At 43.2% G+C, this 20,551-nt stretch overlaps 1 protein-coding gene across 2 annotated transcripts in view; it reads left to right on the forward strand.

Moving 5' to 3' along the window:
- Nucleotides 1–20,551, forward strand: part of ass1 (argininosuccinate synthase 1) — a 162,548-nt gene that overhangs the window by 128,557 nt on the left and 13,440 nt on the right. For both annotated transcript variants that reach the window (XM_068012270.1, XM_068012268.1), the window contains exons 12-13: nt 3,679–3,810; nt 18,620–18,776. In XM_068012270.1, the coding sequence (XP_067868371.1) occupies nt 3,679–3,810; nt 18,620–18,776 (289 nt within the window). The remainder of the gene's footprint in view (nt 1–3,678; nt 3,811–18,619; nt 18,777–20,551) is intronic.

Raw genomic sequence — 20,551 nt, forward strand, 5'->3', positions numbered from 1 at the left:
TACCGTTATCATGAAAGTGTTACCTTTCTATTAAGCTAACATTTTCCGCATTATGCAGAAGCTTTCAAACCCCCAGTGATCCCTGCTTGAAAAAACAAAGTGATAATACAGTAACTCTGTACAATGCAATTTGGATCCTGTCCTACTATTATTTACAATTGTAAATGAATCACACTTTATAACTGTCCCACTGTAAGTGAGGATCACCCACTGTACCTCAGTTTGAGGTGTTCAAATTCAGCTGGACTTCATTATTATAAACTTAGGAAATACCATTCCAATTTGATCCCTTGGGCTGGATTTTTACCAGCCCCCTGACATCAGGCGTTCTGGTGGGGGGGCCCAGAAAAACTTCCAGGAGAGGTCCGCCACAGGCCTCGACACCGGGAAGGCCCTGCCCCATATTACCGCCGGCGGCAAGGCCTCGTGGCGGACCCCCCACCACTTTGCGACAGAACCTTAATTTAAATATTCAAATAAATGTTAATTCATACATAATCACTTAACTCGTCCCAATGGCCGTCCCTCACCGATATTCCGGTCGGTTGCCAGAACTCCCGTCCCTTCGGTTCTCTGTTCAGAGATCCGAGACGTAAGACTGGTGGAGAGGGGGGAGGAGTGAAGATTTCAGGGCGGGAGGGTGGGGGGGAAATGGGGAAAACTCTTACTATTGATTGCGGGGATGGTGGGAAGGGGTTGAGGATCAAAGTTAATAAAGGTCGAGATCGGAATAAAAGTTTTCTTTCGGGGGAGAGGGCAATTTATAGATTGATTATGAGTAATCACTCATTGGGGGGTTGGGAGCGGGGATTCAAAGTGCTATTAAAGTTTTAATTGTAATTTTTGCAGACTGGGACCCTTAATAATTTAAATGGCCCTGAAGTGCTTGAAGCCCTTTAAAAATGTCGCTGGCGTGGTGGTGCCAGACGCCGTTGCTGGGAACGGAGCGCCCGCTCCCTCCATGTAAATGAGCCGCTGAGATAAATTTCGCGGCGGCTCAGCAGCGCACATCTGGCCCGTGCGCTGCGTCATTTGTGAAGCTCGCCGCCGAGATCAGCGGTCAGCTGTAAAAATTCAGCCCCTTATTTTCGTAACTTACAGACTTGATATTTGAAACATAAAACAGTGAAGTCATTAATGGATCAGCATTCACCAATTCTACAAAGGAAGTATACCATTTATATTGTATGAATGCTGAGAACTTTTTAAGCAGTCATCAGTTTTAAATTTTAATTTCCATACTCATTACTTTGAGTGTTCCAGGTGTGTAAGGAGTGAAATTGGACCTCATTGCGTTCGTTTCTTTGGTGGAAAATTGGTGCAAAAAGGTCCAATTTAGGGAGCCAACCTCCTGCATCCAAACATCATCAGAAACACATCCAAACCCATGTTGGTTCGGTTGCTGTTGAGGTATCCCTGGCGATTGCTTAAAACAGGCATTAGGCCAGTTTATGCTAGCAAGGGACTGAATACTTGCTTAAGGACTTGCACTGGAAATTGGTTTATCGTGAATATGGTAAGCCTGCTGCATTCAGGATTACTTGCTTTCCATGCTGCCTATGAAGCCATCCATTATGGACTCATTCTCCTTCTGGATCTGTATTCAATCTGTGAACTGCATTTTTAATCCTACTGATTGTCTCCCTCCTTCTAGAATTATCTTAAGTCAGCTGATCTTGCTACCACCCCTCCGTCACCACAGAGTTGCCTTCAGAGCTACGGCTAGCACCTACATCTCTATTATACTATGCTAATGTGGCCAGCAGACCAAAATGCCATGATCCTGCCAGTGGCCTCATTATGCATGTGAGCATGCGTTGCAACTGCATTTCTCTCTGATTTGGGCATTATCCAATTTTAAGCCATAGTCTTTTAGCTGCAAGGTGTTCTAAATTCTGAAAACAAAGCTCAGGTAATTTATAATCAAACTATGAACCCAAAATGATACACTGGGGTAATTCTATAAGTCTGTTCTATGATGGGGAACTTCATCCACTGGCAGCAAAAATCAAAACTAGGATGCACACTACCAATGATTTTCCAAATGTTATAATTGTGCGCAGTGTGTGCCCAAATTTCTAAATAACATTATTAGCACAGTCTCTTTATATTACCAGCTAGAGCATTGGGCAAGTTTTTTTAATATATCAACTGTGAGAATGAAAATTGAATGGTTTACGAACTTGAGCAAAAGACCAGATTTTTTTTAAAAAGTTCGCTGCCAAACATTTATTATTTATTACAATAATTGATTATAATGTATTGCTTTATTTTCTTTGTTCTGGTGTCTTGGGGATTAAGAGCAACAAAGGTGACTGTGATCTGAATTGAAAGTGTTTGGCATCACATGTATGATACCATAGTTTACTTCTGATAATTCAAAGTTGTTTTTGTGCTAAATAAATTTAATTGTCTAATCCGGGAGCCATATTAGGAAGATTCCAGGCTTGATCCCTAGTTTTGCAATGTCAGAACATCTCCACCTGGCAATGATAATGTACATGTGTGAATGTTGGATGAGGACAGGAATGGGCTTATCTGTGATGCTTCCCACAGTTGAATACCCTGTTAACACTATCAAATGAAGTGCACACATGAAGTATGGCCAACTGGGTGAGATACTGTAGGGTGACTGGTTACAGTCAAACTGCATCTCAACAAGAAGGCAACAATGTCAGGTGAAGGGGAAAGGTATCATCTGGCCTTTACTTGTCACTTCTCTAGAAACATGACTGATTATGAAAACTTGTAGGGAATTATGGATTTAAGTCCATATCCTACTTAATCTGAGACCACACATATATGCTGGTATACAGTGCTCTGAGATGTAAAATATTCTTTATTTGTAAACACATATGCAGTGAATCTGCCAGAAGTAGAAAATTTAAGATCCCAAAAAGAAACGGAAATGTTTCAGGGGCAATGCAGAATATAAATTCTTTGTAGAAATACACAGAAAAAAATGAGAAATACCAAAAAGAATATCCATAGGTTAACAAGTTGATTTGTGAAATGTATACTAATTCTCATGTTAAATTTATAAAGATCAGGATTGAATGCAGCTGTGTTGCTGATGAAAAATGTGCATTTTGCACCTGAAAAGTATTTACTTATACTTAAGGTGGCTAAATAAACTGTATTGTCACAACTCGACATACCGAGAGATAAATCTCCTTGCTTTTGTTTTTCTTTTAACAATTTATCTCTTTATCCACTACTGACTGCAAAACCTAGGAAGCAGCTCAGAGCTGTATTTTACAAACCTAATCAGATTTTTCCAAGTGCTTTCCCTTTGAACGGATAAAGAGGAGATCCTGCACTGAGGACTTGGTGACAGCTTAATTTTCACAGCTGAGTTTCTCTCTGCTCACTGGCAGTTGTTTAATTACAGGCTTTCAGGGAGGCCACTGGGCATACATTGAGGGGGATCAGTGCTTAAACCCTGTCATTTAGTCAGAATGAGTGCAGATAGAACAAGGAATCTGGAAATTTTCACTGCAAGGTGTGAAGTGGACTGTCTGAGTCCCAGTGAGCAGATAATGACAGATGCATTTTAGAGCAAGCTGGGACTGAATGGTGCCCAACTCTGTTTCTGTCAGAAAAGTGATTATTTTTGTCACTCAACAATAATTTTTTGTGCTGTTTTTCTTTTTCTTTCTTCTCTCTGTAAATGGTTAGGTATCTACGAGACCCCAGGTGGGATGATTCTGTATCAAGCTCATGTGGACATTGAGGCCTTCACCATGGACAAGGAAGTGAGGAAGATCAAGCAGCAACTGTCACTGAAGTTTTCTGAACAGCTTTACAATGGTAAGCAAGGGAAACGGTGAAAAATTATCGAATTTAAGGGCTGGAATACTGTTAAGATAACCTAGTCACATTGCTTAAACCTCTTGGTTCCATTTATAATACTATACTTTTCCTTAAATTTACCTGAGAGACTCTACTGGAAGTCCAGGGGGCAAGTTACTGTGGCTGCCCTAAATGTCATACACGGCAACAGAGGAAACAATTATTAGTATTTGTATAAAGTTTCTTTTTACTTATTCTATAAAATTCACTGAGTTTTTTTTGAGGGAAGACAGAAAGGTCGATCTCTGTCAACATACACAGAACTTGTATTTATATAGCACCTTTGATGTAATAAAACATCCCAAGGCACTTCACAAAAACGTAATAAAACAAAGTATGACACTGAGCCACAAAAGGAGGTATTAGGTCTGATGACCAAAAGTTTGGTCAGAGAGGTAGGTTTTAAGCAGTGCTGTAAAGGAGGAATGTGAGGTAGAAAGGTGGAGAGGTTTAGGGAGGGAATTCCAGAACTTAGGGCCCAGGTAACTGAAGGCCATTGATGGTGAAGCAATTAAAATTGAGGATGCTCAAGAGGCCAGAATTAGTGGAGCATAGATATCTCAGAGGGTTGTGGGGCTGGAGGAGGTTATAGCGATAGGGAGGAATGAGACCATGGAGGGATTTGAAAACAAGGATGAGAATTTTAAAATCTAGATGTTGCTTAACCAAGAACTAATGTAGGTCAGCGAGCACAGGGGACAGTGAACGGGATTTGGTGCAAATCAAGTCCTGGGCAGCAGAGTGTTAGATGACCTCAAGTGTATGGAGATTAGAACGTGAGAGACCAGCCAGGAACGTGTTGGAATAGTCAAATCTGGAGGTAAAGAAGGCATGATTGAGGGTTTCAGCAGCAGAGTTGAGACAGGGGCAAACCCGGGCAATGTTAGAGAGGTGGAAGTAGGTGGTCTTAATGATTTGAATATGTGGTCGGAAGCTCATCTTGCAGTCAGAAGTGACACCATGATTGCGCACGTCAGGCTTAATCTCAGACTGTTGCCAGGGAGAGGGATGGAATCAGTAGCTAGAAAACGGAGTTTGGAGCGCAGACCGAAAACAATAGCTTCAATCTTCCCAATATTTAATTGGATGGAATTTCTGCTCATCCAGTACTCGAGCCGGGACTTTTCCCTCGGCGGACGGGAGCCGTCCACCAACTGAAAAGTCGGTGGTGAATCCGTCTCCGGCTGGCCTGGGGATCTGATCTGCATTTTGCAGTTCTCCGGCCTTTAATTGGTCTGAGGTGGGACTTCCACAAGGAGCGGTGGCCACAGCTGGGACGACAACCCAGCCACTGCAACGATGATCTCGGGGAACGAAGGTCAGTTTTTGGGGCCTCGCCGAGGGTGATCGGTCGGGCCCCGGAGAGGCAAAGGTGGTCGAATGGGGGGATGGGGGCGTATCGGGGGTGATTGGGGCAGTGGGGTTGGCCCTCCATTGGGCACAGGGTGCCTGGTGATGAGGGCCCCCCCCCCCCCAGGCCGTCAGAGAGCCTCCTGCTTTTGTCAGGCGGCTTCTCTCACGCTTGGGCCACCCAACCAGCCACGGGTAAAATTTAACGGCCACTTAACGGCACAGTGGCGCAGTGGTTAGCACCGCAGCCTCACAGCTCCAGGGACCCGGGTTCGATTCTGGGTACTGCCTGTGTGGAGTTTGCAAGTTCTCCCTGTGTCTGCGTGGGTTTTCTCCGGGTGCTCCGGTTTCCTCCCACAAGCCAAAAGACTTGCAGGTTGGTAGGTAAATTGGCCATTATAAATTGTCACTAGAATAGGTAGGTGGTGGGGAAATATAGGGACAGGTGGGGATGTGGTAGGAATATGGGATTAGTGTAGGATTAGTATAAATGGGTGGTTGATGGTCGGCACAGACTCGGTGGGCCGAAGGGCCTGTTTCAGTGCTGTATCTCTAATCTAATCTAATCTAATTTAAGGGCTTTGATTGACCTGGGGTGGGCGGGCTGTTTTTCATCGCCGCCGCTCTGCATAAAATGTCGGCAGATTCGGGAAGGGCCCCTTGAGCCTCTTGCTCCATTTTACGCCCCACTCGCCACTTTCCACTCTTTGGGACATTCTGATAAATTAGCAACAGTGGTGGAGTGAGAGAGGTGATGATGAGGTACATGCACAAGATCTGAATGGAGAATAGGTAGAGAAAGTTAGAAATTTAGTGCTTTCACTCAAATAGCATGCCATGTTCAAAGTCCAGGAGAATATAGAGAAGAATGGTTACTTGGACAAGTGATCAAGGGTGTATCCCAGTAGCAGTCCTTTGGAGGAAAGTGGCAAAAATAAAAATATGCCAGTTTCTCTGCAATGCCAGCACTTGCGCTCATGATTGATTGCCATGGTTGGGAATGAGGTTTGTCAGTTCTTGGTAAGGGCACTGTCTGGGACGGTTTTTGCTACGAAAGAAAGATTAAAAACCAAACACAATTGGCTTGCCCCAATGTGGTCTATTTCCTGCACTTCATTAGTAGACCACCTTTAGCAGTTTACAAGACTGCCGCAACCCAGCCCATCCACGTCCTGAGCTGAAGGAAGTTATTTTTAAGAGAGTAGGTTCTTTGGTGAAAAAGAAAACATTTATGAGAAACATTGTGGGAATAAAGCAAAACAATAAAAGCCCAGCCTATGGCAGCAAGGTAAATCAAAATGGGAAAGTTATTCTCCTTGGGGGTAGGGTGCTCCACCTCAGTGTCATGTCTGCCTAGCAGAAAATACTGAACAGCAATATCGCCAGATTATAGCTAGACTTGTATGATGCTGACACATCCATGTTCTCCTAAACTGAGGCTAGGGTTTAAGATTCTAAAGACTGCATGGCAGATCTCCATCACTGGCACAGCCAGTACCTGGTATAGGAACTTTTGGAAATTGAATATTAGATTGATTTTAATCCCAAGTTTCACTTATAGAGCCGAACTGTTGTTAATGCAGAGACGATTTAGGTGAAATTAATTACTTTGGTAATTTTAGTGAAAAGGTAGACGTGATTACACCAGCTTATATTCATGTTTAAAATTAACTTGCACAGAAATTTTACCTTTTTTTTCTCTTTAAGGAACTCGGTCTCTCTGTTTCCTTTATCTATAATCTCCCGACTCTTCCTAAATTTAACTATTAATGCTAAGGCATATTCCTATGAGTTCTGCGGTAACACACCCAAGTGATTGTTCTTCGTATGTGAGCCAGGTAGTGAGTGCTGACAGATTAATCAATCACAAAGGACATCACAACTGATCCTTGCCCGATGTTGCTCTGTGCATGCTTTTCTGTAGGAGTCAAACATGTTAGTGATTAGGAGCAGGTACCCAAGCTAAGCTTAGTTTTTACTTTCCCTTGAGAAGCAGTTGTGGAGTACCCTCTTCTGCTCCTGATCAACTAACTCGGCATGCACCAGGAGCCAGCTTGGGAGATTCTGTTTAGCTTATTGCTATGTGTTGTTCTTTAGTCACTGAGCCATTGGGGAAACATCTCTCTTTACATTCTGCACTGCATGAACTACTTTCATCCAAGAGGACATGCTGGCGACCTGCTCACAGGCCTCAACCACTTGGATCCATTTGCTACCAGGTGTATATGAGTGATTGACTGTTAACTCCAGTTAAAAAGCACCTTGTGTCAGCTCTGGACTTTGGCAGTGCAGAAATCTGTGAAGAGTCTGTGAGAAGTGATCTGAGATTGTAGTGGAAGGATATGTTCTTTTTTTTTCTCCACCTCAGAATCACATTTTAGAAAAATAGAAACTGATCTAAAATACCCCAGAGTGCTAGCCCCACAACTGGCAGAAGAGTTGTTTTCTATAGAAAGAATCTGTCTAATTGCAACAATTCGCCTCATACTTCAAGGATTATTTCCTTTTGTCAACGCTCGCTGTTGTTGAAATGAATATTTTAAACAGATTTAAATTGGTAAATCCTCCTTCTAGGGTACAGCCCAGGTGTTTAATCCTATTGTCTTTTAAAGAGCTTGAAGTTAATAGGATTTATTTTATTAATGTTTGGATGTTAGTTTCAAAGAAATAGCGCAAGTCTTGGAAAAGTAAGGTGAGATCATTGATAGAATTTGTTTAGAGCTGGAGATGAAAGGGATGTAATCTGTACAGCTGTAAATAAGCAACCTCCCACACTTTTTAATCACAGTGCAGTAATTGTTCTACTGCAGCGAGCTGCCACTGGGCCACGTTCTTGCTGGGAGAATACTGATCACATAGAGAATGACCTTCCTTTAAGACCTCTTGTGACGGCATGATATCATGTCAGTAGGGTGATCTTGTGACCCTTCCTGCTCCTGGGCAGTGCATAAAGGCCTGTCCTGCTCTGGAGAGTCAATTTGTCCTAGCACAAGTTAAATATTCTCATGCAGGAGTGTCACTAACTAAAAGTTTTTTTTCATTCATGGGTTATGAGCATCGCTGGCAAAGCTAGCATTTATTGCCCATTCCTAATTCCCCTTGAGATGGTGATGGTGAGCCACCTTCATGAGCCACTGCAATTCATGTGATGTAGGTAGCAGTGCTATTAGGGAGGGAGCTCCAGTATTTTGACCCAGCAACAATGAAGGAACAGCGATATAGTTACAAGTCTGGACGGTGTGTGGTTTGGAGGGGAACTTGCAGGTGATGATGTTCACAAGCATCTGCTGCCCATGTTCTTCTAGGTGGTAGAGGTTGGGGGTTTGGAAGGTGATGTCAAAGGAGCCTTGGCAAGTTGCTGCAGTGCATCTTGTAGATGGTGAACACTGCTGCCACTGTGCGGCAGTGGTGGATGGGATGCAGATCAAGCCGGCTGCTTTGTCCTGGATGGTGACGAGCTTCTTGAATGTTGTTGGAACTGCACTCATCCAGGCACGTGGAGAGTATAATCCTGACTTGTGCCTTGTAGATGGTTGACAAGCTTTGGGGAGTCAGAAGGTGAGCTACTCATGGCAGAATCCCCAGTCTCTGACCTTCTCTTGTAGCCATAGTATTTATATGGCTGGTCCAGTTAAGTTTCTGGTCAATGATAAACCTCCAGGATGTTGATGGTGGGGGATTCAGCGATGGTAATGCCATTGAACTTCAAATGGAGATGGTTAGATTCTCTCTTTTTGGAGATGGTCATTGCCTGGCATGTGTGTGGTGCACACATTACGTGACCCTTATCAGCCCAAGCCTGAATGTGGTCCAGATCTTGCTGCATGCAGGCACGAACTGCTTCAGTAACTTGAGGAGTTGCAAATGGTACTGAACACTGTGCAATCATCAGCGAACATCCACATGCATGACCTTATGTTGAAGGGAAGGTCATTCTTGAAGCATCTGAAGATGGTTGGGTCTAGGACACTACCCTGAGGAACTCTGCAGCAATGTCCTGGGGTTGAGATGTTTGGCCTCCAACAACCGCAACCATCTTCCTTTGTGCTAGGTTGAGTTTTGCTGTAGCTCCTTGATGCCACGTTCGGTCAAATGCTGCTTGATGTCAAGGTCGGTCATTCTCGCCTCACCTCTGGAGTTCAACTCTTTTGTCCATGTTTGGACCAAGGCTGTAATGAGGTTTGGAGCTAAGTGGCCCTGGCGGAACCCAAACTGATCATCAGTGAGCAGGTTATTGCTGAGCTAGTGCTGTCAATGACACCTTCCATCACTTTGTTGTTGATCGAGAGTAGACTGATGGTACGGTAATTGGTCAGGTTGGATTTGTCCTGCTTTTTGTGGACAGGCCATACCTGGGCAATTTTCCACAATGTCGGGTAGATGCCAGTGTTGTAACTGTCTGGAAAGGCTTGACTAGGGGCACGGTTAGTTCTGGAGCACATGTCTTCAATACCGTGGCTGGGATTTTGTTAGGGCCCTTATCCTTTGCTGTATTCAGTGTCTTCAGCCGTTTCTTGATATCACGTGCAGTGAATCGGATTGGCTGGAGACTGGCATCTGTGATGCTGGGGACCTCAGGAGGAGGCCAAGATGGATCCTGCACTTGGTACTTCTGACTGAAGGTGGTTGCAAATGCTCGAATAATAAAAATAGAAAATGTTGGAAATACTCAGCAGGTCAGACAGCAGCTGTGCAGCGAGAAACAGATACTACCTGACCTGCTGACTCTTTCGAGCATTTTCTGTTTTTATTTCAGATATCCAACATCTGCAGTATTTTGCTTTTGCAAATGCTTTAGCATTGTCCTTTGCACTGACATACTGGTCCTGCCATTATTGAGGATGGGGATGTTCATGGAGCCTCCTCCTCTGATTAATTGTTTAATTGTCCACCAGCATTCACAACTAAATGTGGCAGGACTGCAGAGCTGTGATTTGATCCGTTGGTTGTGGGAAAGCTTAGCTCTGTCTATAGTATGCTGCTTCGGCCATTTAGCATGCATGTAGTCCTGTGCTGTAGCTTCACCAGATTGGCACCTCATTTTTAGGTATGCCTGGTGCTGCTGCTGGCTTACTCTCCTACACTCCTCATTGAACCAGGATTGGTCCCCTAACATGATGGTAATATGCTGCGCTGTGAGGTTATAGATTGTGGTTGAATACAATTCTGCTGTTGCTGATGGCCCACAGTGCCTCATGGATGCCCAGTTTTGAGCTGCGAGATCTGTTCTGAATCTATCTAATTTAGCATAGTGGTAGTGCCACACAACATGATGGAGTGTGTGCTCAGTGTGAAGACGGGGAGTTGTCTCCACAAACACCATACGGTGGTCACTCCTACCAATACTGTCATGGACAGATGCATCTGCAACAGGTTGATTGGTGAGGACGAGGTCAAGTATGTTTTTCCCTCCTGTTTGTTCTCTCATCTGTCCAACCTGGCAGATATGTCCTTCACGACTCGGCCAGCCCGGTCAGTAGTGACACAACCAAGTCACACAGTGATGCACCTTGAAGACCCTGAACCCAGAGTACATTCTGTGCCCTTGCTATCCTCAGTGCATCTGCCCATGTTTTACTTGATGCCATGAGCACCTTACAGCACCTTTGGCCCAGACTTTGGTTTTTGTTCTTTTTCAGTTGAAATATTCTTCATTATTTTCTATCTTCAAAAACAGTTCTTTTTAAATCTTTTCTTCATTTTGTCGGAAGTCCTTTTATATGAAAAATTAAGCATTTTTTTGTCTGCTTCATGTTGTTATTGTGGGGAATAGACAACATGCCCATTTTGATGTTGTCCACAAAGCCAGATGTAAAGTAAAACTTCTTTTACTCTTCCCTAATAAAACCCAACCTTAGAATTGTACCTGTACCTCATAATTGAATTTTTCCCTTTAGCAGAGGAGTCACATTTTATGTCAATTTCTGGGGACTTTTGAACTGTGGACCAAGGTCATTAGAATCTGAGTTGAGGCTGCCCCAAATTTATTTCACATGGGGCACCGGTTTTATATTTACCTGGGTTTCAGCTGCACTGAGCTCTGTGTGTGTTCTGGGAAAGGGAGAAGCCATTGGAAGGGAAAAGGGTATGCCATGATTTCTAAAGGTTAAGTGGGTGATTGAAGGATGTGAGAGGTTAGTTGAGTGGCACACCCTCACATACCTTTATTATCTAAGAAACACTAAATACCTAATTGCTTTTTCTTCATTAGTAACAGCAGACTGGACAGGAATGGTGTTTACAGGTGTGTGGAATGTACTCTAGTTAATGTTCTGCCTCAGAAAATACTTGGTCAGAGATTTGTTGTTCAGAATAACCAATGTGTTATACTTGGGGCCAGTGTGAAAACTACAGAAAACTAATATTTAAGACATGAAAAGCCTGGTAGGTGATTTTTTTTGTTATGGTCAATTGAAACTTTGTGAGCAATTGGTTTGTGGCAGCGACAGCTTTCAGGAACGTGAAATGATAAATGTGTAATAAGAGTACCATGTTGATATAACTTATAACACTAGAGTGGTAGAATATCAGTTTCAGTCACCTTCCCTTTGCTGAATTCCCTTGATGCAAGGCACAATGTCATTTCGCCTCTGGGGTTAGGGCTTAAATAATGCACAGACTGATGATAAACTCTTTTAGTTCTGAAAGCTGTAAGGTCTTAAGTGAAATGAGTTACAACAGTCTCCCTCACTGGGTCTGAGTCTGTAACTCGAAACAGTCCATACATTGGTGCTAATTTGTCAATCTTACTCAGAAACCACAAGAATAGGTGATGTAGGAAATTGTAATGTCACACTGGTGAAGTAATGGCTGTTGTTCTGAACTAAGATTTAACTTGTATTCTTGAAACAAAGTAGAGGGAATTATTTTGCATATAACTGACCTGAACGTGCTTGATGGGTGAAAAGAATGGAAATTGTTCCATTCCCAGTATGAATATCCCTCAACTTGAGTGCAAAACAAAAGTGCGCCTTAAATACAGTGTATTCAAACACGCAGATAGGTTTACCCATCATTATCAGCAGAAACCTTTCTGTGGTACAAACCCATTTTAATTTTAAATAAAATATACCCAGGTCACTATTAACCTGTTTATCATTTTAATGGCAAGTATTGCATCAAAGAAGACAGGTGACAGTTACAGGTCTTGGCTCGGGATAATCATAGGCTTTGTGTGATGTTTCTGTGATGTTACTAAAAACCAATTACATTGTCTCTGTCTCAAGGGAGCTGAGTGCTGGAGAATATGTTGGCAAGGTGTACTGAGCCAGACAGACAGATGTGGCAGTGATAGCTTCTTGTAGAGAGAGAGAGAGAAAGAGGGACAGGAAAAAGGAGAAATTGGAGACTGTCAGCTGTTTTGAGCTCCGATTAGAGATATTATTTTGGAAAGAGGGTACCAGTGAGCAGCAACAAAACGTGTAGGTTTGCAGGATGAAACATATGGACCTTTGATTCCAATCCTGATAAAGACTGGGTCAGGCCTTAGCTATTCAGTTAAATTTATTAGAAGATCTGAGGAGCCCCTCGTACGACAGTTCAGCAAGCTATCGGGAGGCCACGCCAGGCTGTTCATTCAGGGCTCAAAGGCCTGCAGGATGAATTTGAACTGCCCTTTGTGACTTCATTATCAGGGTTGGTAGAGCTTTACGAAATTGAAAGAAGCCATTTTTCAGCCATTTCTTTGCTGAGAGGGCCTCTCTTGTAATGACTTTGGTGATGCCCAGTAGGTTGTGAAATTGACATGTGGTGTCAGTCCTAATAGATGCTAATCACCCACCAGAAAAAACTAAATTAAAAAATCATTAATATAAACATCTGTAAATAATAAACTTTGCAAATAGGTTTTTCAAAGAATTGAATCCAGTAGTAGCATCAAGTTATACAGTAATTAACAGAGTTAGTCCAAATTACATAAAAAGATTTATTAGTAAATTAGAACAGGTTTGCAGTCTATTAATCAAGTGCAATTACGGAAGAAACAATAAAAACACATGGTATTTGTTGAAGAGAACAGCTGGAGAATCTGTTGGTGGGAGTACTTTTCATTGATTATCACGTGACAAATTGCATTCATAGTATGCCATGTAGATGGCATAGTGTACATCATAATAGTGAGTGAGGTTTATTGAGCAACTGGCATTGTCGACACCCTGAGGGGAGTGGCAGTGGTGCTAGTGTGTACTGCTGTGCCCACCTGCTGGATCAATGGCAGATGGATTGTGCAGCCTGGGTTTTGATAATTACCCTAGTTTATTTCCTGTTTAATTCCTTTTTTCTTTATCTTTTAGTCAGGTTGGCTATGCCCATAGAGCTCTGAAGTCAGCTCTAAACTCTTTTGTTATGAATAGTTTAGTTTAATTTAGAGATACAGCACTGAAACAGGCCCATCGGCCCACCGAGTCTGTGCCAACCATCAACCACCCATATATACTAATCCTACACTAATCCCATATTCCTACCACATCCCCGCCTGTCCCTATATTTCCCTACCACCTACCTATACTAGGGGCAATTTATAATGGCCAATTTACCTACCAACCTGCAAGTCTTTTGGCTTATGGGAGGAAAGCGGAGCACCCAGAGAAAACCCACGCAGACACAGGGAGAACTTGCAAACTCCACACAGGCAGTACCCAGAATTGAACCCGGGTCACTGGAGCTGTGAGGCTGCAGTGCTAACCACTGCGCCACTGTGCCGCCCCGCTTGATCTAACCTGAATATATTATGCAAGCCCCAAGTGTGAGATTTCCAGTTGTGTTAAACTGTACACCTGCATGCTAGAGGTATAATTTCTGAAATTTTTTTTTTAATAGCAAGCTGTATTCATTACTTGGTTTCAGGAGATTGTGTGTGTTGTCTGTGTGTTGTGTGTGTCAGTCAGTTATAGTACCCCATTATCCCTGATGTAGTTGCTTTATCTCTGATTTTTTTTTTGCTATGATTAGAGTTACAGTGTGGCATCTCCTGGTAACTAAATTGGAAGGTGCACATTGGCAGTGGGTGACCAGTGAGCAGCTGCATGGTCACCATGCATTCCTTTTGAGTATTTAAGCTTGGAGCTGCACATTACTCACCTTCGTAACGAAACTAGCAAGTAAAGAAATTGTGGCTTTGACTAACAGTGCAGTGAAAATTGAGTGGACAGTTTAATGTCCAAAAGACAGTAAAATATTCTTTATCTGTCTTTCCTCTGTTTCTCCTTCTCCTGCCTTTTTTTTTTCTTACTGGCTATCTGGGAATTGGATGATCCTTTAGAACCAAAGAAAGCAAGAGAATGGAGGTGGGCCTGTTGCAGCATCCGTAGAGAAAGTAAAACGACTCTATTAAACTTACTGAGCCTATAGCTTTAATAAAGTAGCATCATACCTGCTCTGTTCCCATTTCTGAACACTGTTGTCTTGATATTGGGTGATAATTGCTTCAGCATTGCAACGTTGCTTATATAAGGTTATATATGTACAGTTGCGTTTTATGTAAAACAGTTGAAAAGACTGCAGATTTGTAATTACTTTGCAGAAAATAAATCCGAGACAGTTTTTTTGGCTGCAGGCATTCTTAATGCTGCAGGTCAGAGAAATGTTGGGATCATGAAAATTACCTGTATCCATAAATCCAGGGGCTTTGCATGTGCTGTGCCTTACTACTGCTGAGGCTTGAGGACTGGGGATGGAAAATGGGCCTTAATATATTTTAAAAACCATAGAATTGAGCTCTTCGCTACTTTCAAAAATTTAACAATTATTAGATTACATGAGAAAGCTATGTCAGATGTTTGGAGCCATAGATTGCTGGACTGTGTGAAATGCAGCCTCATTTTTCACCAGCAGGAGATGCCCACTTTCCTACCTTCCTGCAGTGCAGCCCAGATACAATGCCATCATCAAGGCGAACTAGTGTTTGGTTTTTCAGTGTTATATACATCTTTGGGATTCAGGGTAGGCGGTGGCGTAGCAGTATTATGGTAGTATGGGGTAGGCAGTGGCATAGTGGTATTATCACTGGACTAGTAACCCAGAGACCCAGGGTATTTCTCTGGGGACATGGGTTCGAATCCTACAACAGCAGAAGGTGGAATTTGAATTTAACTAATAAATCTGGAATTAAAAGCTAGTTTAATGATGGCCATGAAACCATTGTCGATTGTTGGAAAAACCCATCTGGTTCACTAATGTCCTTTAGGGAAGGAAATCTGTTGTCCTTACATGGTCTGGCCTACATGTGACTCCAGACCCACAGCAATGTGGTTGACTCTTACATGCCCTCTGAAATGGCCTGGCAAGCCACTCAGTTGTACCTAACCGCTACAAAGTCAATAAAAAGGAATGAAACCGGACGGACCACCCGGCATCGACCTAGGCACCGGAAATGACAACAGCAAACCCAGCCCTGTCGACCCTGCAAAGTCCTCCTTAGTAACATCTGGGGGCTTGTACCAAAGTTGGGAGAGCTGTCCCACAGAGTAGTCGAGCAACAGCCTGACATAGTCATACTCACAGAATCATACCTTACAATGTCCCAGACACTGCCATCACCATCCCTGGGTATGTCCTGTCCCACCAGCAGGACAGACCCACCAGAGGTGGTGGCACAGTGGTATACAGTAGGGAGGGAGTTGCCCTGGGAGTCCTCAACATCGACTCCGGACCCCATGAAGTCTCATGGTATCAGGTCAAACGCGGGCAAGGTAACCACCTACCGCCCTCCCTCAGCTGATGACTCAGTACTCCTCCATGTTGAACACCACTTGGAGGAAGCACTGAGGGTGGCAAGGGCACAAAATGTACTCTGGGTGGGGAACTTCAATGTCCATCACCAAGAGTGGCTCGGTAGCACCACTACTGACCGAGCTGGCCGAGTCCTAAAGGACATAGCTGCTAGACTGGGTCTGCGGCAGGTGGTGGGGGAACCAACACGAGGGAAAAATATACTTGACCTCGTCCTCACCAATCTGCCTGCCGCAGATGCTTCTGTCCATGACAGTATTGGTAGGAGCGACCACCGCACAGTGCTTGTGGAGACGAAGTCCCGCCTTCACATTGAGGATACCGTCCATCGTGTTGTGTGGCACTATCACCGTGCTAAATGGGATAGATTTCGAACAGATCTAGCAATGCAAAACTGGGCATCCATGAGGCGCAGTGGGCCATCAGCAGCAGCAGAATTGTACTCAACCACAATCTGTAACCTCATGGCCCAGCATATCCCCCACTCCACCATTACCATCAAGCCAGGAGACCAACCCTGGTTCAATGAAGAGTGCAGGAGGGCATGCCAGGAGCAGCATCAGGCATACCGCAAAATGAGGTGTCAACCTGGTGAAGCGACAACCCAGGACTACTTGCATGCCAAACTGCGTAAGCAGCATGCGATAGACAGAGCTAAGTGATCCCATAACCAACAGATCAGATCTAAGCTCTGCAGTCCTGCCACATCCAGCCGTGAATGGTGGTGGACAATTAAACAACTAACTGGAGGAGGTGGCTCCACAAATATCCCCATCCTCAATGCTGGGGGAGCCCAGCACATCAGTGCGATAGATAAGGCAGAAGCATTTGCAACAATCTTCAGCCAGAAGTGCCGAGTTGATGATCCATCTCGGCCTCCTCCTGAAGTCCCCAGCATCACAGATGCCAGACTTCAGCCAATTCAATTCACTCCGCGTGATATCAAGAAACGACTGAAGGCACTGGATCCTGCAAAAGCTATGGGTCCTGACAATATTCCAGCAATAGTACTGAAGACATGTGCTCCAGAACTTGCCGCGCCCCTAGCCAAGCTGTTCCGGATTGCATCTACCCTGCAATGTGGAAAATTGCCCAGGTATGTCCTGTACACAAAAAGCAGGACAAGTCCAACCTGGCCAATTACTGCCCCATCAGCCTACTCTCAATCATCAGTAAAGTGATGGAAGGTGTCATCAACAATGCCATCAAGCGGCACTTGCTTAGCAATAACCTGCTCAGTGACGCTCAGTTTGGGCTCCGCCAGGGCCACTCAGCTCCTGAGCTCATTACAGCCTTGGTCCAAACATGGACAAAAGAGCTGAACTCGAGTTGAGGTGAGAGTGACTCCCCTTGACATCAAGGCAGCTTTTGACCGAGTATGGCATCAAGGAGCCCTAGCAAAACTGAGGTCAATGGGAATCGGGTAAAACCCTCCGCTGGCTGGAGTCATACCTAGCGCAAAGGAACATGGTTGTGGTTTTTGGAGGTCAATCATCTGAACTCCAGGACATCACTGCAGGAGTTCCTCAGGGTAGTATCCTAGGCCCAACCATCTTCAGCTGCTTCATTAATGACCTTCCTTCAATCATAAGGTCATAAGTGGGGATGTTCGCTGATGATTGCACAATGTTCAGCACCATTCGCGACTCCTCAAATACTGAAGCAGTCCATGTAGAAATGCAGCAAGACCTGGCCAATATCCAGGCTTGGGCTGATGAGGCAAGTAACATTTGCGCCACACAAGTGCCAGGCAATGACCATCTCCAGCAAGAGAGAATCTAACCATCTCCCCTTGACATTCAACTGCATTACCATCGCTGAATCCCCCATTATCAGCATCCTAGGGGCTACCATTGACCAGAAACTGAACTGGAGTAGCCATATAAATTCTTTTCTTTTGGACCTCCTTATCTCAAGAGACAATGGATACGCGCCTGGAGGTGGTCAGTGGTTTGTGAAGCAGCGCCTGGAGTGGCTATAAAGGCCAATTCTAGAGTGACAGGCTCTTCCACAGGTGCTGCAGAGAAACTTGTTTGTCAGGGCTTTTGCACAGTTGGCTCTCCCCTTGCGCCTCTGTCTTTTTTCCTGCCAACTACTAAGTCTCTTCGACTCGCCACATTTTAGCCCTGTCTTTATGGCTGCCCGCCAGCTCTGGCGAACGCTGGCAACTGACTCCCATGACTTGTGATCAATGTCACAGGATTTCCTGTCGCGTTTGCAGACGTCTTTATAGTGGAGACATGGACGGCCGGTGGGTCTGATACCAGTGACGAGCTCGCTGTACAATGTGTCTTTGGGGATCCTGCCATCTTCCATGCGGCTCACATAGCCAAGCCATCTCAAGCACCGCTGACTCAGTAGTGTGTACAAGCTGGGGATGTTGGCCACTTCGAGGACTTCTGTGTTGGAGATATGGCCCTGCCACCTGATGCCAAGTATTCTCCGGAGGCAGCGAAGATGGAATGAATTGAGACGTCGCTCTTGGCTGGCATACGTTGTCCAGTGACACCTACATCCCATGTATGAATTTAAATAAAAATTCAGGTGGTATTTCTGAACTGCATGATTATTGCAGTCATGGTTTGTATGTTTTCTGAACTTGCTCAATGAGATTACCACTTTGCAATCATTTCTGATTATCTGCTTAATATTTATTCACTTGTTTAAAAATTCTTTCTTGCTTTTATAGGATTTTGGAACAGCCCTGAGTGTGCATTTGTCCGGCACTGCATCAACAAATCACAGGAGAATGTTGCAGGGAAAGTTCAGGTGTCTGTCTTTAAGGGTAATGTTTATGTTCTTGGTCGGGAGTCACCTACTTCCCTGTACAACCAAGATCTTGTCAGGTATGTAACATCACAATCTTTATTGATTGGCTTGCAGTTTAGTTTGAATATTGTGGAAATTTTAGTGCTGAGAACTCTTACCATGAGGTCAGCTTGGCTGAATAAGACTCTTCATTCTGTTTGGTCTCATCATTCAAAAATACCAACCATAACATCTTTCTAATCCACCACCTAACTTTCTCTTGAAAAAGTCTGGAGTTTGGGCTTGAAATACTCTTCCTGTCAGCCCATTTCAGCTGTCGTTATTAATGACTTAGATAAGTGTATAATGAGCAAAATGTGCCAAGTTTGAACAATGATGCCAAAATAAGAAGCCAGGCAATTAATGAGGAACAATGCAATCAGGATCAGAAGATATATATCTTCCACTAAGGAGAACCGTTAAAAATCATGTCACCATAATTTCATGGCTACCATGAAAGACAGAACAGGAGTTCTTACTGTGTGAGTTTGTTCCACATCTGAATTCCTCTTAAAAGAACTCTAGCACTCAGATCTCCAGAAGAAGGGCCCCACAGATGCTGAATGATTTGCAATGCATTCCCAGAATCTTGTGCAAATATTTTAAATTGCCAGAATTGGTGGCTTTTCTTTATGTCTGAAATCTATTGCATAAACTTATAGAGTATCACATTATGATATTGTGGGATATAAAAAAAAATTGATGGAAATTTTTAATAAGTATTCTTCTGATATGATTGGAAGGAACATTATATTAAAAACTAAATGTTTTTTACTGAGATATTCACCATACCAAAACATTAATTGTGTAACTGGTGTTTGAGTTCTATGATGCATTCACAAGTGCATAATCAATGCAAACTGGCACAATGAGGAGCTACTTTCCAGAAATGAAATACATAGATTCATGGGAATAATGTACTTAGGAGTGAGTTTTAAAAGAAATAACATCTCTTGTTGAGCAGTTGACATTGATAAACTGAGATTTAATCTGTTGTGCTTTAGATTGCCACCCTGACCCTCTTGATGAAACTATTTCCTTTTACTCACATTCATTCATCCATTATCTATATATTTGCTGTGTATAATGTATATATTAGATACTAAAGGCATAAAAACCCTGTTGCAATATTGAGTTTGATGTTTTGTAAGTGGGCAAGTATGAGGAAGCAGTGCATTACTGTTGATATAGTGAGATTAGTTATTGACAGTCTCATGGCCCAAAAAATACTTACATCTGATGCACATATTTCAGTGTTATAATCTTTATTGATTTTAATCCAACCAATTACAGCTACAAAAAAATCAACAATAACACATACAGATCAATAACCCATGGTACCATTCAGTGGATCGATATAAATCTGTGTTAAGTTTCTTGCCGGCCACTCAAAAGGCAGCAAACTGTGTCCTTTATCCTTGTTTTTAAATAAGTAAATACAATTACTCATGCAGAGTTAAAATTGTATTGTGTTACACATGCAGTTTACTTTCTTATTGTCAAAGCTACGTTTTGAGATTGTAAAGACATTGAAATGTTTTTATCCCTGAGAAAAAGGTATCGGGTAGGATAAATACCTCAGCTGATTTATCTCTTTTGTAGCCAAAATGTGTGCAGAGTAACCCTTAATAATCCCCTTCTTTATGGCTTACAGTCACAGAAGGAGCTAAATGAATAAAGTAAAAGTAATCAGGAGCATTTATTCCCTGTCAGTTCCAAAGTGATTTCTCTTTCAATTTCTACATCAGTGCCTTTAAAATGTTTGAATGATGATGGAATCATACTAATAAAAGAATAGCAGTAAGCAGTACAG

This window comes from Heterodontus francisci, chromosome 32 (assembly GCF_036365525.1).
Source record: "Heterodontus francisci isolate sHetFra1 chromosome 32, sHetFra1.hap1, whole genome shotgun sequence".
NCBI lineage: Eukaryota > Metazoa > Chordata > Chondrichthyes > Heterodontiformes > Heterodontidae > Heterodontus > Heterodontus francisci.